At 42.9% G+C, this 27758-nt stretch overlaps 1 protein-coding gene and 2 non-coding genes across 3 annotated transcripts in view; 2 read left to right on the forward strand and 1 right to left on the reverse strand.

Moving 5' to 3' along the window:
* Window positions 1-27758, forward strand: part of AK5 (adenylate kinase 5) — a 336353-nt gene that overhangs the window by 185893 nt on the left and 122702 nt on the right. Inside the window, exon 7 of the mRNA XM_038745100.1 lies at window positions 10690-10780. Coding sequence (XP_038601028.1) covers window positions 10690-10780 — 91 coding nt within the window. The remainder of the gene's footprint in view (window positions 1-10689; window positions 10781-27758) is intronic.
* On the reverse strand, window positions 1237-1370 carry LOC119927851. Its single transcript, XR_005450818.1, has one exon. It is a non-coding gene; the product is annotated as a small nucleolar RNA SNORA7 (small nucleolar RNA).
* Window positions 13626-13763, forward strand: LOC119927650. The gene has a single exon (XR_005450632.1). It is a non-coding gene; the product is annotated as a small nucleolar RNA SNORA7 (small nucleolar RNA).

Genomic DNA, 27758 nt, shown 5'->3' on the forward strand with positions numbered 1-27758 from the left:
CACTCTGCTGCCCTTTCCAGGAGACTGCAATCAGCTCGTTGTGGGCAGGGAAAAGTGTCTACCAACTCTATTACAGTGTTCTCTCCCAAGCGCTTAGTACAGTGCTTTGCACACAGTAAGCGCTCAATAAATACTATTGAATGAATGAATAAATATGATTGAATGAGTAAATGCACATAGTAGCCGCTCAATAAATACCATTGATTGATTTGATTGCAGAAGCGTGTTTCTGCTAATTTTGCTTGTGATTTTTCAACTTTAGTGAAGAATTTGTCCAGTTTGGATTGAATAGCAATCTACCCCAACACTTAGTGCAGTGTCTGGCACATTCATTCAATCATATTAATTGAGCGCTTACACTGCAGAGCACTGTACTAGCGCTTGGAAGTACAAGTTTGCAACATATAGAGACAGTCCCTACCCAACAGCGGGCTCACAGTCTAGAAAGCACATAGTAAGTCCTAATCAAAAACCATAAAGAACAAAAGAAAAAACACACTGTAGTATACCATGCTTGGGGGAGTACGGTACAACAAAATTGGTCAACGTGGTCCTTGCCCATTATGAGCTCATGATATAGAGGACAAATTACGGTCTAGAGGGCAGCTACCCACCATGCCAGCTTTGCCACTCCTCTGGCCCGGTGCCCATACTGCCATGGCTTCAATCAATCAATCAATCAATCATATTTATTGAGCACTTACTGTGTGCAGAGCACTGTACTAAGCACTTGGGAAGTACAAGTTGGCAACATATAGAGACAGTCCCTACCCAACAGCTTCCCACTCCTCCAGCCCACAACAGGCCAACCTCACATGTCATCTGAAGCTGCCCTTGCTCCTGACGGAAGGTTCCATCATTTTGTCCTGTAATCATTCCTCGATACTATCTCCTGCTCCATAGAATCCTTTGAGAGAGTACTTCCTAGGACTAATTATTTCATATCTAGTAATTAGAGAGAGCCTATTAGTAGTCAGAAACTAGGCTTTCCCCAGGGACATTATTTGTGGTTTTGTCTTATGCTGTTGAGACGTTTCCGACCCATTTATGACATCACGGACACATCTCTCCCAGAACACCCCGTTCTCCACCTGTAATCATTCTGGTAATGTATCCTAGAGTTTTCTTGGTAAAAATACAGGTGTGGTTTACCATTGCCACCTTCCGCACAGTAAACTCGAGTCTCCGGCCTCGACTCTCTCCCGTGCTGCTGCTGCCCGGCATGGGTGAGTTTTGACTTGTAGCAGATGGCCTTCCACTCGCTAGCCACTGCCCAACCTAGGAATGGAATGGGTAAGCCTCTGACTCTCCCTCCCATAGCCGAGACTGGTAGAGTACTGGAAACTCTCCAGGTGCAACCCTGGGAGGGACTTATTTGTGCTAGACAGACTGAATTTCCAAGTATTCTTTCCCTCATCCACTTAACACCTGGCCTATTGCCTTTTGACTCATAAAGCTCCAAGCAAGATGTCCATATTCACCCTGGGGATGAAGAGAAACTGGCAAAAGAGGAAAAAGTTCCTGAAACTATGCAGAACCCTGTCCCCTAGAGTCATGCTCAAAGGTGAGAGGGAGAAGAGGAGTCAAAGAGCACGTTCTTGAATGACCGTAAACTTCTTGAGAAGCAGCATGACCTAGTGGAAGAGCCCGGGCCTGGGAGCCTGAAGAAACTGGGTTCTAATCTTGACTCTTCACTTTTCTGCCGTGTGACCTTGGGCAAGTCACTTCTCTGTTCCTCAGTTACCTCATCTGCAAAAGGAGGATTAAGACTGTGAGTCCTGTGTAGGACATGAAATGCGTCCAAGTTGATAAGCTTGTATCTATCCCAGCATTTAGTACAGTGCCTGGCACATGGTAAGCTCTTAACAAAAAAAAAAAGGCAGGGAATGCGTGTCTCATATCTTTTGTATTCTCCCAATTACAGTACTTTTTAATCACTATGTGTCAAGCGCTGTTTTAAGCACTGGGGTAGATACAAGGTAATCAGGTTGAACACAATCCTTGTCCTGCATGATGCTCACAGTCTTCATCCCCATTTTGCAGATGAGGGAACTGAGGCACAGAGAAGTGAAGTGACTCACCCAAGGTCACACAGCAGACAAGTGATGAAGTCAGGTTAAGAAACCCTGACCTGACTTCCAAGACCATGCTCTGACCACTACACCATGCTGCTTCAAGTGCTGCTTTATGCAGCACTTGAAACATTCCAAATATCATTCCTGTATTTTTTTAATGTGCCAGTGAAGTTTTTAAAAGTGAATTTCAAATGGCTGAGCTGAAAAACCAGTGCACAATCTGCTCCAGATTTCCATGAGTGGAGGCCTCATTTTCTCTTTTTTCACTTCTGATTTTTAGGTTCATTGCCCCATGTATTGTTCCTCTAGTTCTAAGTCTACTATTCCAAATTGTTCTATGGCAGGCTAATAAGAAAGTCTGTACTGGGTTGCTCAGACAGAAATGATATTTGAGAGAACTCTGTCATGCAAAACCAAAGATTCTCTCTCTTTTGGATCAACATTCACTTAAACGTTTAGTTCCTAAAATCATATTCTTTTAAGATGAAGCGCTAAAGTTTTAGAAAAATCATTCTTTAGCTTCCAGGCCAAAGGACTGGGCTAGTGGTCTGAAGGCAACGGCTCTTCCTGGGTGTCCTGCAGTTTGGAAATGATTACTATTATTATTGTTTCTAATTTTAGTCAGAGAAAAACAAAGGCATGGCAAAGTGGTTGGTAATTAGAGTGAAGTCTTCTTGAATCAAGGAAAGAAAACATTTGAAAAAGGAGGGTCCTCACATGCTGTGATCATAGGTTGGAAAAGGGAAAAGTGAGGAGTGTTTTGGTTGCTTACTTGATAAAACCTTCCCTATGAAGGAAAGAAGACGTGAGAGGAAGGGGAAGAGGAGGAGGAAAAAGAGCAAAAAGAATAAAAATTATTAATAGTAGTTTAAAAAGGTTGTATTTGTTAAGCATTTACTGTGTGCTAGGCACTGTACTAATCGCTGGGGTGAATATAGCAAATCAGGTTGGACACAGTCCCTGTCCCACATGGGGCTCACAGTCTTAATCCCCATTTTACAGATGAGGACTCTGAGGCACAGAGGAAGCAAAGTGACTTGCCCAAGGTCACACAGCAGACAAGTGACAGTGCCGGGATTAGAACCCTGGTCTTTCTGACTCCCAGGACAAGAAAAAGAGGAGAAAGCAGGGGAGGAGAAGAGGGAGAGGAGAAAGGAGAGGAGGAAAGGGAGGGTGAGAAGGAAGAGAAAGAAGAAGAAAATAACAAGAGAAAGAACAAGAAGCCAAGTGAACTAACTTCTGATAACTATTCAGTGAGAGGCTCTCAAGCTAAATTGAAAACAGTATCAACTTTGTAAATTCCTAACAAGAAAGGGAAAAGGAAACCAAATTATAGTGCAGTTTAGAAGAATCGATCTGAACAAAATTAATTGCAGCTTCTCCTGTTTTATCCCCAATCTCTTTAGGATGTTTTAAGGAAACAGTAATATTTAGAGTGATAGAAATTGCTGCCGTTCTGAAGAGGTTTCTTGAGGTTGTAACTCAGTGAATAACCAAAGCCAAAGAAAATGTTTCTGCAATTAAGCATGCAAACCATCACTACAATGTTTCGGCTCGGATGATGCTGATTTCTTCCCTCTACTCCGGTTTCCTTCCCTAGTCTGGATAGGCTTTATATACTGCACAATTATGAAAGCTGTTTGAACATTTGGTATTCAAATTAAAACATGTGTTTTGGATGCACAGGGGAATTTTGTAAACTTTCAATTTTAAAAGTCTAATTGGCCTCCACATTTCTCCTGCAAAAAGAAAGGAACAAACAGATTAGACAGACAGGATTTTATCTGAGGGAATTCTTTCTCATTAGAATAACATTTAGTGTTGATGCTACACTCCTTGGTGCACACAAAATTTTACTTTCAGCACTCGATATTCAACCTACCCCCAGCTCCAGCACGTGTCTACGTATCTGTAATTTATTTATTTATATTAATATCTGTTTCCCTCTCCAGACAGTATACTTTTTGTGGGCAGGGAACGTGTTTACCAACTCAGTCGTATTGCATGCCCTCACATAATAATAATAATGATAATAATAATGGCATTTATTAAGCACTTACTATGTGCAAGCACTGTTCTAAGCACTGGGGAGGTTACAAGGTGATCAGATTGTCCCACGTGGGGCTCACAGTCTTAATCCCCATTTTAGAAATGAGGGAACTGAGGCACAGAGAAGTTAAGTAACTTGCCCAAAGTCACACAGCTGAAAACTGGCGGAGCTGGGTTTTGAACCCATGATCTCTGACTCCAAAGCCCGTGCTCTTTCCACTGAGCCATGCTGCTTCCCTTTAAAGACATGGCATCTTTAGATACTGCATTAAAACAAGCCTGGATTTGGAGGAAAAAGGAGGCTTACATAAAGATACTATCTAGCTGTGGGTTCCAACTTGGTTTAAAAAAAAAACCCCTTCAACTCTGACTATTATTTTAGACAGAATCTAACTATAACCAGGTTAAAACACTGAATTCAGATCTAGTTTGTGCTGGTGACCACTCCTCTCTTTATTCTGCAAGGGAATTTTCATTCTAAAGGTGGTTTCAAAAACTCCACTAAGACAGGGTGTTCCTAAATAGTAATCCAGCTTTAATTATATGGTATTGAATCACCTTACAAACAAATTACAGTCACTAGAGTTATCAATGTTTAGCATGTTTAGCACAGTGCTTTGCACACTGTAAGAGCTCAATAAATACCATTGGTTGATTGATTACTTGTTAGAAGCAGTTGCTGCCCTGAAAGAGCAGTAGGGCCTAATGGAAAGAGCCCAGGCTTTGGAATCAGAGCTCTGCCACTTGCCTGCTGTGTGATCTTTGGCAGGTCACTTAACTTCTCTGTGTCTCAGTTCCCTCATTTGAACAATGGGGCTGTTCTCCATCCTTCCTAGACTGTGAGCCTTATGTGGGACCTGATTATCTTGATTGCACCCCAATGCTTAGTTCAGTGCTTGGCACATGTTAAGCACTTAACAGTTACCCCAGTTACCATTATTCTTCTTATTATTAGATGAAAAGATTGATGAAGAAATACTGGTAAGCAGTGGTGATTTCCTTTCAATGTTTTCTTCTTGGTTTCCCAGATTCCAGCCCCCTCTCTCTTTCCTCACCCTTTGTTTTAGCATATGGTTTCCTTTCCTATTTCCTATTCATACTTAAGTCTTCTCCCAGTTTTTGTTTTGCCTGTTGTTTTGCTTCTTTCTCCCTTTAAAATCTAGGTTTGATTATAAATTCCCAGGCAGAGCAAATGCAAATATTACAATATCACTGTTTAGAAATCGGTTAACAAAATAGCTTCAATCTTAGCTTAAATGTTGAGTTTACATAACATTTCCCTCTCACAGTGATAATACACATGGTGCTCATTAGTTGTTTACTCTGTTTACAATGAGAAACAGTGTTTCCTAGTGGATAGGCCTGGAAGTTAGAAGGATCTGAATTCTAATGCCGACTTTGCCACTTGTCTGCTTTGTGACCTCAAGCATGTCACTTCACTTCTCTGTGCCTCAGTTACCTCATCTGCAAAATGGGGATTAAGGCTGTGAGCCCCATGTGGGACAGGGATTGTGTCCAATCTGATTTGCTGGTAACCACCCCAGTGCTTAGTACAAGTGCCTAGCACATTATAAGTGCTTAACAAATACCATGATTATTATTATTATCATTATTATTATTATTGCCATCATCATTACTATTTGCCAAACACTGTGCTAAATGCTGGGGAAGATAAAAAATAATCAGATTAGCTACAGTCCCTGTCCCTCAGAGGTTCACAGTTTTAGGGGAAGGGCAAATAAGTATTTAGTCCCCATTTTACCAATGAGAAAACTGAGGTCAAGGGAAGCTAAGTGACTTGCCCAAGATCACACATCAAGTCAGTGGCAGAACAAGGATTAGAACTCATGCCTCCTGACTACTACTACTACTAATGGTATTTGTTAAGCACTTACTATGTGCTGGGCACTGTTCTAAATGCTGGGGTAGATACAAGATTAGACACAGTCCCTGTCCCACATAGGACTCACAGTCATAATTTCCATTTTGCAGATGAGGGAACTGAGGCACAGAGAAGTTAAGGGACTTGCCCAAGGTCACGTAGCAAAGAAGTGGTGGAGCCAGGATTAGAACCCATGCCTTTCAGATTCCCAGACTCCATCTGTTAGGCCTTGCCATCCATGTTCTTTCCACTAGGTTATGTGGCTTTTGCAGGATAGCGTATGTGCGAGGCGTAAGATCTCTTGACCTTAAGCTCATTGTGGGCAGGGAATGTGTCTGTTTATTTTCATATTGTGCTCTCCCACGTGCTTAGTACAGTAACAATAATAATAATAATGATGGCATTTATGAAGCACTTACTATGTGCAAAGCACTGTTCTAAGTGCTGGGGAGGTTACAAGGTGATCAGATTGTCCCACGGGGGGCTCACAGTCTTCATCCCCATTTTGCAGATGAGGTCACTGAGGCACAGAGAAGTTAAGTGACTTATCCAAAGTCACACAGCTGACAGTTGGCGGAGCCGGGATTTGAACCCATGAACTCTGACTCCAAAGCCCATGCTCTTTCCACTGAGCCACACTGCTTCTCAATACTCTGCACACAGTAAGCACTCAATAAATACAATTGACTGACTGACTGATATCTGGTCCCAGACTGAGTCCCCTCCTTCCTCTCCCCCTCCCCATCCCCCCAGCCCTACCTCCTTCCCCTCCCCACAGCACCTGTATATATGTTTGTACAGATTTAGTACTCTATTTATTTTACTTGTACATATTTACATATTCTATTTATTTTATTTTGTTAATACGTTTTGTTTTGTTGTCTGTCTCCCCCTTCTAGACTGTGAGCCCGCTGTTGGGTAGGGACCGTCTCTAGATGTTGCCAACTTGTACTTCCCAAGTGCTTAGTACAGTGTTGTGCCCACAGTAAGAGCTCAATAAATACGATTGATTGAATGAATGAAAAGAATGGTCCTATGCCTATCCATTGTGAATGTGATGTGCACATAAAGGTTTGGGTTTTTTTGTTTTGTTTTTCCGTGCAGCCATAATTTACATCTCAAGTGACCACAACAGAGTTCCAAATCTGGGAGGTAAAGCCATGACCCACAAGTCGCTGCCGTCTTTGCCCAGGCTGACCGACTCTTTTTCAGGGTTCTCGCTGACCTTGTCCACATTGCAAAATGCCATGGTGGTCTCAGCCAGAAACCTGCAGCGGAAACCAGAGTAAAACCCAATTCCCTAGTTCTCAGACACATTCTAGAATGCAACCTTAGGTGAGTCAAGACAGAAAAACTAATTTCAGATGAGTGAGTAGCCCAAATTTACTAAGGAGAGGGTTGCTTTCCATTTCTAAGTAGTCAGAGAGTGCAAAAGATCTTATTAAAAAAAGGAAAGCTATCTTCTAGAAACCAATAATTCATTAGGAAGAATGTTAAAGTGTTACCGTAAAATGGCACTCATAAATATTCCAACCGTTAGACCAAAGAGCAAGATAACCAAGGAAAGAAGATGGAATTTAGAAAGAGCGAAAAATTAATCAGTCACACAAGTGTAAAAAAAGCAATTTTTATATTAACGAAGTAAAATGAGGAGTTTGAAGTCTGTACTTCAAAGGATTTCTTTTGTTTGAAGGATTTTTTTACTTCTTACTTTTGTTTTTTTTTACTTCCTTTATCACTATTTGCTTAAAAATCCTGGGAAATTTTCTGCAGCCATTTATCACATTTGTTTTTCTTATTAGAAAAAAAACAAGAGCAGGGGTAGAGTTCTTTCATTACCTCTACTAAATTGGATTTATAATTTTTTAAAAGATTCAATTAAATACACTAAATTTTTAATTTTCACATAGCTCCCATAGATCTCCTTTTTTATTTTTCTGCTTATTCTGCTTTTCGGAATTAGAGTGCTGTCTGTGGTCCAGTAGAAAGATCACACATTGGAGGATTGTGAGAGCTGGGTTCTAGTTCTGGCTCTGAATGACAATAATAATAATAACAGTAATAACAATAATAGCATTTGTTAAGCACGTACTATGTGCCAAGCACCTACTGAGAGTTGGGGAAAATACAACATAATTAGGTCCCACATGGACCTCACAGTCCAAGTAGGAGCAGCATGTTGTAGTGGATAGAACATGGGCCTGGGCGTCAGAAGGCTGTGGGTTCTAATCCTGCTCCATCTCTTGTCTGCTGTGTGATCTTAGGCAAGTCACTTCACTTCTCTGTGCCTCATCTGGAAAATGGGGATTGAGAATGTGAGCCCTACGTGGGACAGGGACTATGTCCAACCCAATTTGCTTCTGTCCATCCCAGAGCTTAGTACAATGTCTGGCACATAGTAAAAACTTAATTAATACTACAATTATCCTTATTAGAATGGAGAACAGCGATTGAATCATCACTAAATCCTGATGGTTTGCCCTTCAAAACATCGCTAAATTCCACCTTTTCCTCTCCAACCAAACTGCTACCATTTTAATCCAAGCACTCATCCTATCTCGCCTTGATTACTGTATCAGCCTCCTTGCTGACCTCCCTGCCTCCTGTCTCTCCCCAATCCAGTGCATATTTCACTCTGCTGCCTGGATCATTTTTCTGCAAAAACACTCAAGCCACGTTTCCCCACTCCTCAAGAAACTCCAATAGCTGTCCATCCACCTCTGCAACAAACGGAAACTCATCATCAATCGTATTTATTGAGCATGTATTGTGTGCAGAGCACTGTACTAAGCGCTTGGCACTGTACTAACTCCTTACCATCAGCTTCAAAGCACTTAATCACCTTGCCCCTCCTATCTCATTTCACTACTCCCTTACTACAACCCACACATTTCCCTCCTGTAATGCCAACTTTCTCACTGTATCTCGATCTCGTCTACCTCGCCGCTGACGTCTTGCCCACGTCCCGCCTCAGTTCTGGAACACCCTCCCTCATCATATCAGACAGGCAATTACTCCCCCCTCCTTCAAAACCTTATCGAAGGCACATCTCCTCCAAGAGGCCTTTCCTGACTAAGCCCTCCTTTCCTATTCTCCCATTCCCTTCTGCGTCACCCTTTATTCATCCCCTCTACCACCCCCACAGCACTTAGGTACATATCTGTAATTGTATTTATTCATATTAATGTCTTTTTCCTCCTCTAGACTGTAAATTCACTGTGGGAAGGTAATGTGTCTGTTATAACATACTCTCCCAAGCGCTAAATGCACACAATAATCCCTCAATAAATACGATTGACTGATTTTGCAGCTGAGGGAATTGAGGCACAGCGAAGTGAAGTGATTTGACAAAGGTCACACCGGAGACAAGTGGTGGCAATGGGACTAGAACCCAGCTCCTCTGATTCTCAGGCCTGCTCTCTTTCTATTAAGCTACGCTGTATGTAAGAGAATGCCTGCTGGGGCTCTGGCCATCAGCAGCCTTGGATATGAGGGGTTCCACCCCCTTCAATGCAAAAACCACATTTGTCATCTACCCCATCCCCTCTTCAAAGGAGTCCTAAAAAGTCACCCCATGTCAGTGGCATTCTCTGACTAATTCTCCACATTGCCATGCCATCCCAGCAGGTAACTTAACCATCAAGGAGCAACATAGCATAGAGGATAGGGCAAGTGCCTGGGAGCCAGAAGGTCATGGGTTGTAATACCAGCCCCGCCATTTGTCTGCTGTGTGACCTTGGGCAAGTCACTTCTCTGGGCCTCAGTGACCTCATCTGGAAAATGGGGATTGAGACTGTGAGACCCACGTGGAACAACCTGATCTGCTGGTATCCACTCCAGCGTTTAGTAAAGTGCCTGGCACATCATTAAGTGCTTAACAAATACCATTATTTTTCATTATATCTGCTGGTTATGTAATCACTTCCTTTTGTTTTATCATTCATTTCAGTGCTCTTGCTTTTTCATCTTTTGTATATTTACCAACTTCCATCCAGTTCTTTTTGTATTGCAAACTCCTCCAGGGCAGGACCCCGAAGTGCATAGGGCTCTGCAACCAGCTGGCATTCAAACATTGTCTCAAATAATGATTTGGGGCTAGAAAAATCATTTACAACATAATTGATTAAAAACTGCAAAATACTATTTAAACCAGCTATTATCACAATGATCAAAGTGCTTGTCTAGCTTGTAGTTTATAGTAGTGAGGCCAAGTAGAAAGAGCACAAGATTGGAGTCCGGAGAGCTGAGTTCTAATCCCGGCTCTGCCATTTGCCTAGTCTGTGACCTTGGACAAGTCACTTAACTGTACTTGACATTAGTTTCCTCATCTGCAAAATGGGGCTCCTTGTGGTCGGAGAATATGTCTACCGATTCAGTTATATGGTACTCTCCCAAGCACTTATTATGGTACTTTGCACACAGTAAGTGCTCAATAAAAACCACTGATTGATTGACTGGGGATTCATTACTTGTTCTCTCCCCCACCCCCTTACCCATTGAGCCCCAAGTGTGACAGGGACTGTCCCATTCGACTGTTTTATATCCACTCCGTGCTTAGCACATAATATGCACTTAAAAATACTCTTATTAGTTTTAATTCATAGCTCCTTAATTTTCATTGCACTAATTCATCAGACATTTTAAAAAATCACTTAACTGACCATGGATTTTTTTTTTTTCCAGTTTGATGCAGACAGAGAGGAAGATGAAGTATTCTATGATATAAACATGGCAGTTGACAACAAACTATTTCCTTCAAAAGAGGCTGTAGCAGGTGAGTAGCTATATAAGAAACAAAATATATTTCAAGTAACCTGTTGCATATATTTTACTTCTCCTCTAAAAAAAGTACAGTGCACAGTTAGATAAAACTCAACCAGCTCCTGGTTTTATCACATTGAAAGCACTGTATACCTTTGAGAGCTTTGTTAAGCCTTCATCGTTTTCCCTCTGCTCTAGAAACTTTTGGTATTTCCCCTCCTCAGTACCTTTTTCCACTTTACAGAGGAAAAGGAAAAATGAAAGGTAATGTAAGAGAAAGGTCTAGAAAAGTGAGCCTGAGGTTCCAACTTCTGAGACTCAAGGATGCAGACCATACGCTCACCTCTTCCACCGCTTCCTGAGTCTCTACCAAGAATCCTTGTCCCGAGTGGCTTCACTTAGTATGGCCAACTGCTCTGCACTGTTACTGTGCCCCTATGAGGGAGAGAGGGTAGGGGGAGGAAGAAAAGGAGGAAGAAAAGGAGGGGAAGCAGGAGTTGGAGCAGAAGTGGAAGTGGGTTGAGGAGGAGGAAGGGAGCAGGCCAAAGGGGAAGGAGCAGCCCAGCCCTGAGTCCCATTTGATCCCCCAGGCTGGGGAAGAACTGCCTCATGATGTGTCGGGAAGGGGGAGTGGGAGATAAGTGGAGAGAACAGGGTTCCCCTTCTAGGGGGCTTCTGTCCACTGTGAGAAAAGTGAAGGCCACAGAGGAGTTGAGGCATTCAGTCCAGTCCAGTTCTGCCCATTATGTCATCATTTTTTTTTCATGGAATTTGTAAATGATGATGATGATGATGGTATTTGTTAAGCGCTTACTATGTACCAAGCACTATTAAGTGCTAAATGCCAGGCACTGGGTTCAGTACAAGTTAATCAGGATGGTCATTGTCCATGTTCCACGTGGGGCTCACAGGCTTAATACCCATTTTACAGATAAGGTAACTGAGGCCTAGAGAAGTTAAGTGACTTGACCAAAATCACACAGCAGACAAGTGGCAGAGTCAGGATTAGAACACAGATATCATATTCTGCTGCATGGCCAATGTAATGTGTGTTGCAGATAAGGGCTGGGCGATCTAATCAATCATGTTTATTGAGAGCTTATTGAATGGAGAGCCCTGTACTGAGCACTTGGGAGACTACAGTAAAAGAGGGTTGGTAGACACATTCCCTGCCTCCAACAAGCTTACAGTCTAGTGGGGTAGAAAGGCATTAATATAAATAAATTATGGATAAGTATGTAAGTGCTATGGGGCTGTGGAGCAAATCCATGTGCAAGGGCAAGGCAGAAGGGAGTGGGAGAAGACAAGATCAGGGTTTAGTCAGGAAAGGCCTCTTGGAGGAGATGTGCTTTCAATAAAGATTTGAAGATGGGGAGAGTGGTTGTGGAATATGAAAGGGGAAGGCATTCCGGGTCAGAGGCAGGATGTGGGTGAGAGGTTGGTGGTGAGATAGATGAGATTGAGGTACAGAAGAGAAGCAGCGTGGCTCAGTGGAAAGAGCTCAGGCTTTGGAGTCAGAGGTCATGGGTTCAAATCCCAGCTCCGCCAGTTGTCAGCTGTGTGACTTTAGGCAAGTCACTTCACTTCTCTGTGCCTCAGTTCCCTCATCTGTAAAATGGGGATGAAGACTGTGAGCCCCCAGTGGGACAACTTGATCACCTTGTAACCTCCCCAGTGCTTAGAACAGTGCTTTGCACATAGTAAGCACTTAATAAATGCCATTGTTATTATTACTATTATTATTATTATTACAGAATGTTAACATTAAAGGAGCTGAGTGTGCAGGCTGGGTTGAAGTAGGAAAGTAGCACGATGAGGTAGGAGGGGGCAAGGTGATTGAGTGCTTTAAAGCTGTTCTAGACTGTGAGCCCACTGTTGGGTAGGGACCGTCTCTATATGTTGCCAACTTGTACTTCCCAAGTGCTTAGTACAGTGCTCTGCACACAGTAAGTGCTCAATAAATATGATTGAATGAATGAATGAATGAATGTTGGTATGGAGTTTCTATTTGATACGGAGGTGGTTGGGCAACCATTGGAGGTTCTTGAGGAGTGGGGAAACATCGACGAAATTTTTTTAGATAATTGATCTGGGCAGCAGAATGAAGTACGGACTGGATTTGGGAGGGACAGGAGGCAGGGAGGTCAGCAAAGGAGGCTTATGCAGTAATCAAGACAAGGTAGGATAAGTGATTAGATTAACATGGTAGTAGTTTGGATGGAGAGGAAAGGGCAGATTTTAGTGATGTCGTGAAGGTTGAAACCGTAGGATTTGTTAACAGATTGAATATGTGGGTAGAATGAGAGAGGTGAGTTGAGGGTAATATCAAGGTTACAGGCTTGCAAGACAGTGAGGATGGTGGTGCTTTCTTCATTGATGGGAAAGTCAACAGGTAGACAGGTTTTGGGTGGGAAGATAACTAGTTCTGTTTTGTATATGATAAGCCTGAGGTGTCAGCTGGACATCCAAATAGTCATATCTTGAAGGCAGGGGGAAGTGCAAGACTGCAGAGAGGGAGAGAGATCAGGGCTGGAGATGTAGATTTGGGAATGAACTGCATAGAGATTGTAGTTGAAGGCATGGGAATGACTGAGTTCTCCAAGAGAACGGGTGCCGATGGAGAATAGAATGGGGCCCAGAATTGAACCCTGAGGGACTCCCACAGTTAGGGAGTGAAAGGCAGAGGAGGAACCCCTGAAAGAGACTGAGACTCAACGACCACAGAAATGGGAGGAGAACTAGGAGAGAACAGTGTCAGTGAAGCCAAGGTTGGATAATGTTTCCTGGAAAAGGGGATGATCTACAGTGTCAAAGGCAGCTGAGAGGTTGAGGAGATTAGGATTGTGTAGAGGCCATTGTTCCTCTCAGGGTCACACTTGGAGAGTTTCCAGTACTCTACCATCCTTGGATATGAGAGGGAGAGTCAAGCAGAGGCTTACCCATTCCATTGCTAGCTTGGCCAATGGCTGGCGAGTGGAAGGCAATCTGCTACAAGTCAAAACTCACCCATGCTGGCCAGCAGTGGCAGGGGAGAGATTTGAGGGCAGAGACTCAGGTTTACTGCGCGAAAGGAGGCAGTGGCAAACCAAATCCATATTTTTACCAAGAAAACTCTATGGATATACTACCAGAACGGTTGCAGATGGAGAGTGGGGTGTTCTGGAGAAATGTGTCTGTGATGTCACTATGGGTAGGAAACAACTCGATGGTATAAGACAAGAGGCCACTGGGTTTGGCAAGAAGGTCATTTGTGACCTTTGAGAGGATGGTTTCTGTGGAATGAAGGGGACAGAATCCAAATTGGAGGGGGTCAAGTTTGGAGGAGAGGAACTGGAGGCAGTGTGTGTAGACAACTGGCTCAAGGAGTTTTGAGAGGACTGGAAGGAGGGTAATGATGTGATAACTTGTACTTCCCAAGTGCTTAGTACAGTGCTCTGCACACAGTAAGCACTCAATAAATACGATTGATTGATTGAGTGATTGATAACTGAAGGAACAGGGGAGACATGAGCATGCTTGAAAGCAGTGAGTAAAAAAGCCATTGGAGAGCAAACAGTTGAAGATGGTGGTTTGGGAGGGAAGAGGGAGTGAGCAAGTACTTTGATAAGGTGTAAAGAGATGGGGCTGGGTGTGCAGGTAGAGAAGAGGATTTTGAGAGAAGGTGGGAGAACTCCTCTAGAGATCCTGCTGGGAAGGATGGGAAAGTTGAAAAGGGTCAGGAGGAGGAAGGGAATGTAGAGGAGGGGAGATTTTAGGAAGATCACGCTTATGGTTTCAATTTTCTCAATGAAGTACGTGGCCTGGTCATGAGCAGAGAGAGACACAGGGTTTGAGGAGAGAGTTAAACAACTGAAACAAGTGGCAAGGATGGAGAAATCATTTTGCTGGGCAAAGGAGAGAACAGAGTTAAAGCATGCAAGGTTGAACTTTGTGGACGGGGTCGGACTGATATCTGGATTTCTGCCAGCAATGCTCGGACACAGGAGTGAAGAAAGAGAACTGTGGAGAGGATCCAGGGCTGTGGGGAAGTGGTACGAGATCAGTGAATGGTTAAGTCAGTGAGTGAACTGAGTTTAGTAGAAAGGATGGTGTCGGATGTGTCAATTTGGTCATCAAGGAAAGGTAGTTTGGGTATGGAGGCTAAATGGGGAATGATGACCTGAGAAAATTGGATGGAGTCAAAAGATCAGAGGTCTCTGTGGGGGGACAGTACAGATTTGCAGGGAGGGGGTGAAGGGGAGAGAAGACAAGTGAGACGGTTGTGGTCAGGCAGAAAAATTTCAGAGTTGGTGAGGGTAGCGATTGTACAGTGACTAGATGTATGAGATCGGGTGTGTGCCCAAGTTGACGAGTGGGTGTGATGGAGTGGAGCAGAAGTTCAGCAGAGTAGAGGAGTGATGGAAAGTGGGCAGCGGAAGAGTTGTCAGGAGTATGTACATGGGTATTGAAGTCCCCATGGATCTATGTAGGAATGGAGAAAGAGAAAAGGAATGTCAGAAAGGGATCAAAATGGTTCAGAAAGATGGAGATAGGGTTTTGTGGGTGGAAGATGACCATGACTAGTATCTGGAGCGGGTGGTAAAGACAGATGAAAGGGAAAGAAAGGGATGGGGGAGGTGGAATGGTGCAGAAGCAAAATTAGGGAGTGAGAAGGAAGCTGACTCCTCCCAATTTCCCAGTGAGTCTGGCGGAGTGGGTGAAGATGAAGGCCCATCTAGAGAAAGCGAGGCATGTCCTCCTATTTTCCTCTTAACAATTATTGTGGCATTCATTAAGTATTAACTATGTATAGAAACAGTGTGGTTTAGCAGAAACAGCACAGGCTTGGGAGTCAGAGGTCATGGGTTCTAATCCCGGCTCTGCCGCTTGTCAACTGTGTGACTTTGGCCAAGTCACGTCACTTCTCTGGGCCTCAGTTACCTCATCTTTAAATCAATCAATCAATCGTATTTATTGAGCACTTACTGTGTGCAGAGCACTGTACTAAGCGCTTGGGAAGTACAAGTTGGCAACATATAGAGACGGTCCCTACCCAACAGTGGGCTCACAGTCTAGAAGGACTAGACTGTCCTTTCACAGTCTTTAAAATGGGGATGAAGACTGTGAGCCCCACATGAGACAACCTGACTAGCTTATATCCACCCCAGAGCTTAGAACAGTGCTCGGCACATAGTAAGTGCTTAACAAATGCTATAATTATTATTGTTACTATTATTATTAACAAATACCATCATCATTATTATTATTACTAAACCCTGATAACCAGATAACCAGGTCAGGCACAGTCCCTGTCCCAATCTAAGGAGAAGGTATTTAATCCCCATTTCACAGATGAGGAAATTTAGGCCCAGAAAATGTAAACAGCTTGCCCTACTTCACACAGGCAAGTGGTGAAGCTATGATAGGACACTGATCCCCTGCCTCCGTCTTCCTTTCTATTCTTCTCCATTTTTTTTCCCTGCCCCTTGGTTATTAGACTTTATTCCCTTCTAGGTACAATAGATCTTCCTCTGTTTTGGGTTTCCAAAAATTATACAAAAAAGTGAGCCAATTATGTCAGCAAATACAGAACTGTCTAATTTACCCCAGCACACAGTAAGCACCTAAGCAGGATGACATAGTGGATAGAACACAGGTCGAGGAGACAGAAGCTAAGAGGTTCTAAACCTGGCTCCACCACTTGTCTGATGTGTGACCTTGGGCAAGTCACTTCACTTCTCTGGGCCTCAATCACCTCATCTATAAAATGGGGGTTAAGACTGTGACATGGCTCAGTGGAAAGACCATGGGCTTTGGAGTCAGAGGTCATGGGTTCAAATCCCGGCCCGCCACTTGTCAGCTGTGTGACTTTGGGCAAGTCACTTAACTTCTCTGGGCCTCAGTTCCCTCATTTGTAAAATGGGGATGAAGACTGTGAGCCCCACATGGGACAACCTGATTACTTTGTATCTACCCCGGAACTTAGAACAGTGCTTTGCACATAATAAGCACTTAACAAATACCAACATTATTATTATTATTATATGGAACAGAGACTGTGATCAACCCAATTTGCTTGTGCCTACCCCAGGGCTTAGTACAGTGCCTGTGTTGGGTAGGAATTGTCTCTATTTGTTGCTGAATTGTAATAATAATAATAATAATAATGGCATTTATTAAGCGCTTACTACGTGCAAAGCACTGTTCTGAGTGCTGGGGAGGTTACAAGGTGATCAGGTTGCCCCACGGGGGGCTCATAGTCTTCATCCCCATTTCACAGATGAGGTCACTGAGGCCCAGAGAAGTTAAGTGACTTGCCCAAAGTCACACAGCTGACAATTGGCAGAGCCGGGAGTTGAACTCATGACCTCTGACTCCAAAGCCCGTGCTCTTTCCATTGAGCCACGCTGCTTCTCTAATTGTACTTCCAAGCCCTTACAGTAAGCATTCAATAGATACGATTGAATAAATGAATAGAAAGCACACAACAAATACCAGAATTGTTAATATTAATAATAATAATAAATAATAATAATAATAACAATAACCATGCCCATGTGGAACTCTGAAGCAGGGCCACTGTGGTCTGTTTGCCAGGAGCACAGGGTCAGAAAGCATTGCCTATCCTGCCCCAGGCTGAGCCAAGCCCAACCTGGCCTGTGACATTTATTTTATTTATTTTGTGGTATTTCATTCATTCATTCAATCGCATTTATTGGGTGCATACTGTGTGCAGAGTACTGTACTAAGCGCTTGGGAAGTACAAGTCGGCAACATACAGAGATGGTCCCTACCCAACCACAGGCTCACAGTCTAGAAAGGGGAGACACACAACAAAACAAAACATGTAGAAGGGTGTCAAAAACATCAGAATAAATAGAATTATACCTACCATGTGTCAAACACTGTTCTAAGTGCCAGGGTAGGTACAAGTTAATTATGTTGGACACGGTCCCTGTCCCACATACAGCTCACAGTCTAAGTAGGAGAACTGAGGCACGGAGAAGTTAAGTGACTTGCCCATGATCACACAACAAGCAATTGGCACAGCCGGGATTAATAATAATAATAACAATAATAATAATAGTGACATTTATTAAGCGCTTACTATGTGCAAAGCACTGTTCTAAGTGCTGGGGAGGATACAAGGTGATCAGGTTGTCCCACGGGGGGCTCACAGTCTTCATCCCCATTTTACAGATGAGGTAACTGAGGCACGGAGAAGTTAAGTGACTTACCCAAAGTCACACAGCTGACAGTTGGCAGAGCCGGGATTTGAACCCATGACCTCTGACTCCAAAGCCCGAGCTCTTTCCACTGAGCCACGCTGCAACTCCCAGGCGTGTGTTTTTTTCCACATGTTGCTGCTTCCTCAAAATCACCTAAATGAAATGATGAGCAATAAAACCTAATTTTCCTGAGGAATGCAAATGAAAGCTTGATTATTTTGTGGCAAGGAAGAAGTTGAACAGCATGTACAGAACATGTACAGAAGCAGCGTGGCTCAGTGGAAAGAGCCCGGGCTTGGGCGTCAGAGGTCATGGGTTCTAATCCCGGCTCTGCCACATGTCTGCTGTGTGGCCTTGGGCGAGTCACTTCACTTCTCTGAGCCTCAGTTACCTCATCTGTAAAATGAGGATGAAGACTGTGCACCCCACGTGGGACAACCTGACCACCTTGTATCCACCCTAGCGCTTAGAACAGTGCTTTGCACATAGTAAGCGCTTAACAAATGCCATCATTATTATTATTATTATTACATACAATATAAAAATCTGTCCAAGAGTAGTTTTGCCACCATTTGACATTTCTACCTCATTGTGAGCAGGGAACGTTTCTAGAACAGTGCTCTAGCACTTAGAACAGTGCTTTGCACATAGTAAGCGCTTAATAAATTCCATGATTATCATTTATTAATTTATCCCTTCAAGGCCCTACTTCCCTTCAAGGCCCTACTGAGAGCTCACCTCCTCCAGGAGGCCTTCCCAGACTGAGCCCCTTCCTTCCTCTGCCCCTCGTCTCCCTCTGCATCACCCCCACCTTACCTCCTTCCCTTCCCCACAGCACCTGTATATATGTATATATGTTTGTACGTATTTATTACTCTATTTATTTATTTATTCTACTTGTACATATCTATTCTATTTTATTTTGTAGTATGTTTGGTTTTGTCTCCCCCTTTTAGACTGTGAGCCCACTGTTGGGTAGGGACTGTCTCCATACGTTGCCAATTTGTACTTTCCAAGTGCTTAGTACAGTGCTCTGCACACAGTAAGCGCTCAATAAATACGATTGATGATGATGATGATGATTATTATTATTATTACCAGCCATTGTACTGTACACTCCCAAGCGTCTAGTATAATGCAGAGTCTACATTGGACCTACCCACTTACCTCCCTATTGATTCCCACTCCTCTTACTGGAAACCCAGTGTGGGGGTCAGGTGCACCCATGCCCAGGAACAAAGTGAGGCAGTTTGGTTGGGAAGAAGAGGCCCAGCACAACCATTGAGTTTAAAGATTGGGCTGGGTTCCCTCAGATTGTCGTGTGTTGACATCCAGGGCTTAGGGCATAGGAAGATCTTACTAAATACCACATTTACGATTAAAGGACTGGAGATTACAGCCTGTAAACTCCTTTTTGGCATGGATTGTGTCTGCCTACTCAGTTGTATTGGACTTTTCCAAGTTCTCGGTAGAATTCTCTGGACACAGTAAGTGCTCAATGAATACCACTTATTGATTGATTGAAGGGTCAAGCCATATTGAAGAAGCAGCGTGGCTCAGTGGAAAGAGCACGGGCTTTGGAGTCAGAGGTCATGGGTTCAAATCCCGGCTCCGCCAGCTGTCAGCCGTATGACTTTGGGCAAGTTACTTAACTTCTCTGTGCCTCAGTTACCTCATCTGTAAAATGGGGATTAAAACTGTGAGCCCCCCGTGGGACAACATGATCACCTTGTAACCTCCCCAGCGCTTAGAACAGCGCTTTGCACATAGTAAATGCTTAACAAATACCATCATTATTATCATTATTATGTTGAACGGGTATTAAAACTGTGAGCCCCCCATGGGACAACCTGATCATATTGTAACCTCCCCAGCGCTTAGAACAGTGCTTTGCCCATAATAAATGCTTAACAAATACCATCATTATTATCATTATTATGTTGAACGGGGATTAAAACTGTAAGCCCCCCATGGGACAACTTGATCACCATGTAACCTCCCCAGTGCTTAGAACAGTGCTTTGCACATAGTAAATGCTTAACAAATACCATCGTTATTATCATTATTATGTTGAATGGCCTGCCTGAAGGCATTTATAAGGAAGCAGATGCTCAGTAATTAGATCATCAAGTCAATCGGTCCATCAGTAATACTTATTGAGCACTCACTATAGAATGCTGCACTAAACACTGGGAGAGTATAAAACATTGCAGGTTTAGATTCGAACCCTGCCCTCCAGGAGATTACAATTTAATGGGGGTGCCGAACATTAAAATAAATTCCAGATAAGGGAAATAACAGAGTACAACGATACGTACATGAAAACAGAATCCAGATTTAAAGCTTGCTCAGTAGAGACTTGTCGACATAACACTTGAACTCCAACTTCTCTCTGGTTCTCCAACTAGTCTCTTGATCTCTTAATGTTTCTGTTTTGCCATCTGCAGATTATCCCCTCGTGGGAATGATTAATGCTTTTGAAACGCTATGTGATTCTTAAATGTAAACTGTTCAGTCTACCTGAAATTCTTAAGTGGCACTTCACTTTTATGTAGACTATTAGCTTATAAATTTTCTATTTGAACTGAAGTGTTTGTACAGTAACAGGAGTCTCCCTGCACTTGGCCCAGAGAGACCCGGAATTTATACTACTCAAAAGACTGAATAAATAACTTTTCCCTCTTAGTTTTAAGTCCCACACACTGAGAGAAGAGTGTATGTACACTTTCAACTCCAATTTATTAACAATTTCAGACAATTCTAAGCAAAGAAAAGACTACAAAACTCATATCTTGGCAAAGAAGAAAAATCTGCTTTATCTGCGGACACATGCAAAAATCCAGAAGTTTTTCCTTATTCAAATGAGAGTTTCCCTCTGAAAACACAAGCCCTTTGTGAGGATCAGACCTCAAATGATAACCATTAAAAAACAAAACAAAACCCCAAAAAGAAACTTCAAGGCAGGTTATGTTACTGGAGAGAGTGGATAAAAATTGTCCATACTATATTTCAAGTATCTTTCTTATTTATGCCTGTCTTTTGATGCAGTAATAAAAATAACTGCGGTGTTTGTTAAGCACTTACTATATGTCAAGCACTGTATGAAGCCCTTTTATGAGATAAAAGATAAATCAGGTCCTACCTGGGGCTCACAGTCTGACCAATCAATCAATGGTATTTATTGAGTGCTTACTATGTGCAGAGCACAGTACTAAGCACTTGGGAGAGTACAGTATAGAGTTAGCAGACATGTTCCCTGTCCAAAATTATTTTACAGCCTTAGTAGATGGGAGGACAGGTATTGAAACCCCATTTATCAGATGAGGGCACATCTGAGGGCACAAAGAAGTTAAATGACTTGCCCAAGGTCACACGGCAAAGTGGCGGAGAGGTATTAGAACCCAGGAGAACTCATTCATTCCCATGGCTTCAACTACCACCTCTATGTGGATGATACCCAAATCTATATCTCCAGCGCTCATCTCTCTGCAGTCTTGCATTTCCTTCTGCCTTCAAGGTATTTCTACTTGGATAATAATAATAATAATAATAATAATAATAATGGCATTTATTAAGTGCTTACTATGAGCAAAGTGGATTTCCTCCCATCACCTCAAGCTTAACATGTCCAAAACAGAACTCCTTATCTTCCCTCCCAAACCCTGTACTCCCTCTCACTTCCACATTCATTCATTCATTCATTCAATCGTATTTATTGAGTGCTTACTGTGTGTGGAGCACTGTACTAAGCGCTTGGGAAGTACATCACTGTAGACAGCACCACCATCCTTCCTGTCTCACAAGCCTTCCTTGGTATTATTCTTGACTCATCTCTCTCATTCAACCCATATATTCCATTCATCACTAAATCCTGTCACACAGCACAACAACATCTCTAAAGCCTTGGGCAAGTCACTTCGCTTCTCTGGGCCTCAGTTCCCTCATCTTCAAACGGGGATTAAGACTGTGAACCTCATGTGAGACAACTTGATTGCCTTGTATTTATCCTTTCTGATCTCCCATCCTCCTGTCTCTCCTTGCTTCAGTCTATAATTCACTCTGCTACCTGGATTATCTTTGTACAGAAACGCTCTGGGCATGTCACTCCCCTCCTCAAAAATTTCCAGTGGTTGCCTGTCAACCTTCGTATCAAGCAAAAACTCCTCACTCTCAGCTTCAAGGCTGCCCATCACCTCGCCCCCTCCTACCTCACCTCCCTTCTTTCCATCTACAGCCCAGACCATACACTACGTTCCTCTGCCACTAACCTCCTCACTGTGCCTCGTTCTTGCCTGTCCCATTGCCAACCTCTGGCCCATGCCCTTCCTCTGGCCTGGAATGCCCTCCATCCACACATCTGCCAAACTAGCTCTCTTCCTCTCTTCAAAGCTCTACTGAGAGCTCACCACCTCCAAGAGGTCTTCCCTGACTGAGCCCCCCCTTTTTCTCTCCTCCTCCTTGCCTCCCCATTGCCCCCCCACCCTATTCCCTTCCCCTCCTCACAGCACTTGTTTTATTTATATTTATTACTCTATTTTATTTGTACATATTTACTATATTTTATTAATGATATGTATATAGCTACAATTCTATTCATTCTGATGGTATTGACACCGGTCTACTTGTTTTGTTTTGTCGTCTGTCTCCCCCTTCTAGACTGTGAGCCCCTTGTTGGGTAGGGACTGTCTATATGTTGCCGACTTGTACTTCCCGAGCACTTAGTAAAGTGCTCTGCACATAGTTAGCTCTCAATAAATACAATTGAATGAATGAATGAAAAGTCAGTATCTGGGCACTGTTGAAAAAATATGAGGATTTTGTAACAGTCAATTGCATTTATTGAGCGCTTACTATGTGCAGGGGACTGTACTGGGAGTGCTTGGGAGAATACAGTACAACAGAATTAGCAGAACCAAACCCTGCTCATAACAAGCTGGAACTCTAGAAGAGAGAGACGTTAATATGAATAAATAATTTATAATATATTTATTATAAGTGCTGTGGGGTTGGGAGTGGGGAGAAAGTGAATGATTAAATTAAAGCAGTAGTTCAATCTGTGCAATCACCACCTCACCCTCCATTGAAAGGGTAGACTACCTTCAACCCTATGAACCACTTCCTTCTCATGAAAACTTTTCCCCCTCGAGTTTACCAGAACAGTTCACATTTGCTTCTCCTCTACCTCTCTGTCCACTCTCACAGTCTCTTTCCCAGACTATCACTCTGCCTCCCAACTTTTATGAGCATCCTCTACACTGAAAACTCGTTTTGGGCAAGAAATTTGTCTGCTTATTGTACTCCCCCAAGCACTTAGTACAGGTCTATGCACATACTAAGCACTCAATAAATACTGTTAATTGATAAATTTGCACTCAATCAGCTCATTCATTCATTCAATCGCATTTATTATGTGTTTACCATGTGCAGAGCACCGTGTTAAGCATTAGGAAAGTACAACACAACAATAAACAGTGCCATTCCCTGCCTACAATGAGCTTACAGATTAGGCAGGGGGAAGACAGACATCAATAAAAAAAAATTCATATATGTACATAAGTGCTGAGGGGCTGGGAGGGGGACAGAGGAAAGGGAGCAAGTCAGGGCGATGCAGAAGGGAGTGGGAGATGAGGAAAAGTGGGGCTTAGTCTGGGAAGGCCGCTTGGAGGAGATGTGTCTTCAATAAGGCTTCAATTGGGGGAGAGTAATTGCCTGGCAGATTTGAGGATGGAGGGTGTTCCAGGCGAGAGGCAGGATGTGTTCCAGGGGTCGGGGGTGAGACAGGAGAGACTGAAGTACAGTGAGAAGGTTAACACTAGAGGAGCAAAGTGTGAGGGCTGGGTTGTAGAAGGAGAGAAGCGAGGTGAGGTAGGAGGGGGCAAGGTGATGGACTCAATGGTGAGGAGTTTTGTTTGATATGGAGGTGGATGTGCAACCACTGGAGTTTTTTGAGGAGGAGGTTGATAGGTCCTGTCAATCAATCAGTGGTATTTGTTGGGACTTTCCCTGTGCAAAGCAGTATACTAGGCACTTGGAAGAGAACAATGCAATAGAGTTAATAGACTTAGTCCCCGCCCCCAAATAATTTACACTCTAAAGTGGGGAAACAGACGTTAAAATAAATTACCAAGAGGGGAAATGGCAGAGTATAAGAATATGTAGATAAGTGCACGGGCCTGGGACTCAGGAGGTAATGGGTTCTAATCCTGGCTCTGCCACTTTGTCTGCTGTGCTACCTTGAGCAAGGCACTTCACTTCTCTGTGCCTCCGTTTCCTCATCTGTAAAATGGTGATTGAGACAGGGAGCCCCACACTGGGCAGGGACTGTGTCCAATCTGATTTGCTTGTATCCACCCCAACACTTAGTACAGTGTCTGGCACATAGTAAGTGCTCAACAAAGACCATTATTAATATTATTTTAATTATGATTATGTGCAGACAATGTTGAAGGGAGGGCAAATAACAGACATAAGGGCCTAGTAAGGACAGGCCTCTTTTTGGAGATGTGCTTTTAAATGCGTTTTGAAAGTAGGGAGAGTGGTGGTCTGTCAGAGATAGAGTTTCAGGCCCAAGAAAGAATGTGGGTAAGGAATTGGCAGAGAGATAGATGAGCTCAAGGCACAAGAGCATAAATTGATGTTAGAAGAGTAAAATGTGCAGGCTGAGAGCTCACCTCCTCCAGGAGGCCTTCCCAGACTGAGCCCCCTTTTTCCTCTCCTCCTCCCCATCTCCCTCACCCTACCTCCTTCCCCTCCCCACAGCACCTGTATATATGTTTGTACAGATTTATTACTCTATTTTACTTGTACATATTTACTATTCTATTTATTTGTTAATGGTGTGCATCTAGCTGTACTTCTATTCTGATCACTTGACACCTGTCCACATGTTTTGTTTTGTTCTCTGTCTCCCCCTTCTAGACTGTCAGCCCGTTGTTGGGTAGGGACCGTCTCTATCTGTTGCCAACTTGTACTTCCCAGGTGCTTAGTACAGTGCTCTGCACACAGTAAGTGCTCAATAAATATGATTGAATGAATGAGTGAGTGAATAGTAGGAGATCAGAGAGCTAACATAGAAGGACAGCTGATTGAGTGCCTTAATGTCAATGGTTAGGAGTTTTTGTTTGATGCAGTGGTGGGTGGGCAACCGCTGGAGGTTTTTGAGGCGTGAGGAGAATGGACTGAACTTTTTTTAAGAAAATGAATCGGGCAGCGCAGTGAAGTTTGGACTGGAAAGGTGAAGAGACAGAAAGCAAGAGAAGGAGCGTGGCTCAGTGGAAAGAGCACGAGCTTTGGAGTCAGAGGTTCAAATCCCAACTCTGCCAATTGTCAGCTGTGTGACTTTGGACAAGTCACTTAACTTCTCCGTGCCTCAGTTACCTTATCTGTAAAATGGGGATTAAGACTGTGGGACAACCTGGTCATCTTGTAACCTCCCCAGCGCTTAGAACAATGCTTTGCACATAGTGCTTAATAAATGCTATTAAAAAAAAAAAGCAGGGAAGTCAGTGAGGAGGCAGATGCAGTGGCCAAGGTGGAATAGGATAAAAGCTTGGATCAGCACAGTAGCAGTTTAGATGAAAGGGAAAGGGTGGATTCTAGAGATGTGAAAGTAGAACCGATAGGATTTGGGGACAGCTTGGGGAGGCCATCTACTCCCAGGTTTTTAAATACCACTTTTATGTGGATGACTACCAATCTATTTTGCTAGCCTTGATCTTTTTTCCTTCTCTGCAAGTTGCATTTCCTCCTGCCTCCCAGTCATATCTACTTGAGTGTCCCACTGGTACCAGAAGCTCAGTTTTTTCCAAACTCAACTCTTCATCCTCCACCCCAAAACTTCTCCTTCACCTAAATTTCCCAGCAGGGCTGAAAACAGCACCATCCTCCTCATTTCTCAAGCCCCAAACCTTGGCATTATCCTCAATTTCTTCCTCTCTTTCAATCACCATAATTAGTCTGACACCAAATATTTATATATTTAATATATTATTAGTTTATCACCACAATAGTTTATGGATCGTCCTTTTTCTCTCCATCCAAATGGCCACCACACTGATTTGGCACTTGTCACACTTCAACATAACTACCGCAGTCATTCATTCATTCAATCGTATTTATTGAGCGCTTACTGTGTGCAGAGCACTGTACTAAGCACTTGGGAAGTACAAGTCAGCAACATATAGAGACGGTCCCTACCCAACAATGGGCTTCTTCGCTTCTCTCCAGACCTCTAGTCTCTCCCATCTCCAGTTTTTACTTCACTCTGCTTCCCATATCATTTTTCTAAATCATTGGGCATCGTATCAACTAACTGTTGCATTTTCTCACAAGTACTGAGTTCAAGGGTCTGCACATAGTAGGTGCTCATGAAATACAATTGTCTACTGAGTGCGAATCACTGTACTAAGCTCTCGGGAAAGTGAGATAGAAGCTGAACAAAATGTTCACCGCCCTCAGAAATTTACAATCTAATCTAGGAGAAGCAGCATGGCTTAGTGGAAAGAGCCCAGGCTTGGGAGTCAGAGGTCATGAGTTCTAATCCCTGCTCCTCCAGTTATCAGTTGTGTGACTTTGGGCAAGTCACTTAACTTCTCTGTGCCTCAGCTACCTCATCTGTAAAATGGGGATTATGTCTGTGAGCCCCACGTGGGATACCCTGATTACCTTGTATCTACCCCAGTCCTTAGAACAGTGCTTGGCACATAGTAAGCACTTAACAAATACTATTATTATTATCATGAGGGAACAGAGTATCCAGGTTACACTCCCAATATACAGTGAAAGAGTGGCAGTGAAAGAGTGGCAGAAAAACAAAAGGAAAAAAAGGTCTAATCCTGAAAAAAATTAATTATTTAAAATAAATGATCAGTCTTTTGGAAACAATTTTTATTAGTCTCCCAAAAGCCGGGCCCTCTGATTTCTTTTATGCTCAACGTTAAATGCGAGAAGAGCTGAAAATTGTCAAAAGTGCTTCCTATAACTAAACCTTGTAATTTACCCTTAATTTCACTGTCTGTCAACTATAAGGACATAGCCTAAATTTGGAAAGGAAAGATTGAATTAGAAACGGAAACAAAAAAGAGTCTAAGTGTAGGTGGGTTGTTTATTTTCTTTCAGCTCTGTTTTTAGAAGTAATTTACTATCTTATAAACAAGAAGGTCATCATAGATGTTAACTGGTGTTACATACCACTTACCAAAGGGAGATCTATTCTTCGTAGAATCACTGCATTCTCCTCCCATCAGGCATGTCAGACCCTGAACTGCTGTTAAAAAAATCATTTGCAACCAACTAGGTAGGAAATATTTGGAGAAAAGGAAAGCTATTCATGCCTTCCTAACCAATAATGATATTCTTTGGCTGTTGCCTTCTGTGATATATTAAGAATGTTGCCAAGAGCAACGACTTGCCAAGACATTATGTGGTGTAGAACTGCAATGTGTGTTAACAGTCTTTTGAGAGAAAAATATAATTTTTACCTCTTAAACTAACCACCTTTCTACCAAATCCATTCTCCCATAAAACAAGGGGCTACATTCTTGAAGAACCCCAAATTAAGTCTCATTTTAGTTCCACCCTCTGACACCATGTTTTTTCAGATGCTGCGCTGGGTCTTAGACAGATGCACACTGACAGAAGACGTTTTTCTCATTCTGTCACTGCATTCTATCCAAAATGAATATAGAAAACATGTTATAGCAGAACTGATTGTACCTACTCATTCTATTGCTGCTAAAGGTTCATTTGTGCCCATTTCTTTTCTAGCACTACAGATTTCTCCAA

This window comes from Tachyglossus aculeatus, chromosome 4 (assembly GCF_015852505.1).
Source record: "Tachyglossus aculeatus isolate mTacAcu1 chromosome 4, mTacAcu1.pri, whole genome shotgun sequence".
Classification (NCBI taxonomy): Eukaryota; Metazoa; Chordata; class Mammalia; order Monotremata; family Tachyglossidae; genus Tachyglossus; species Tachyglossus aculeatus.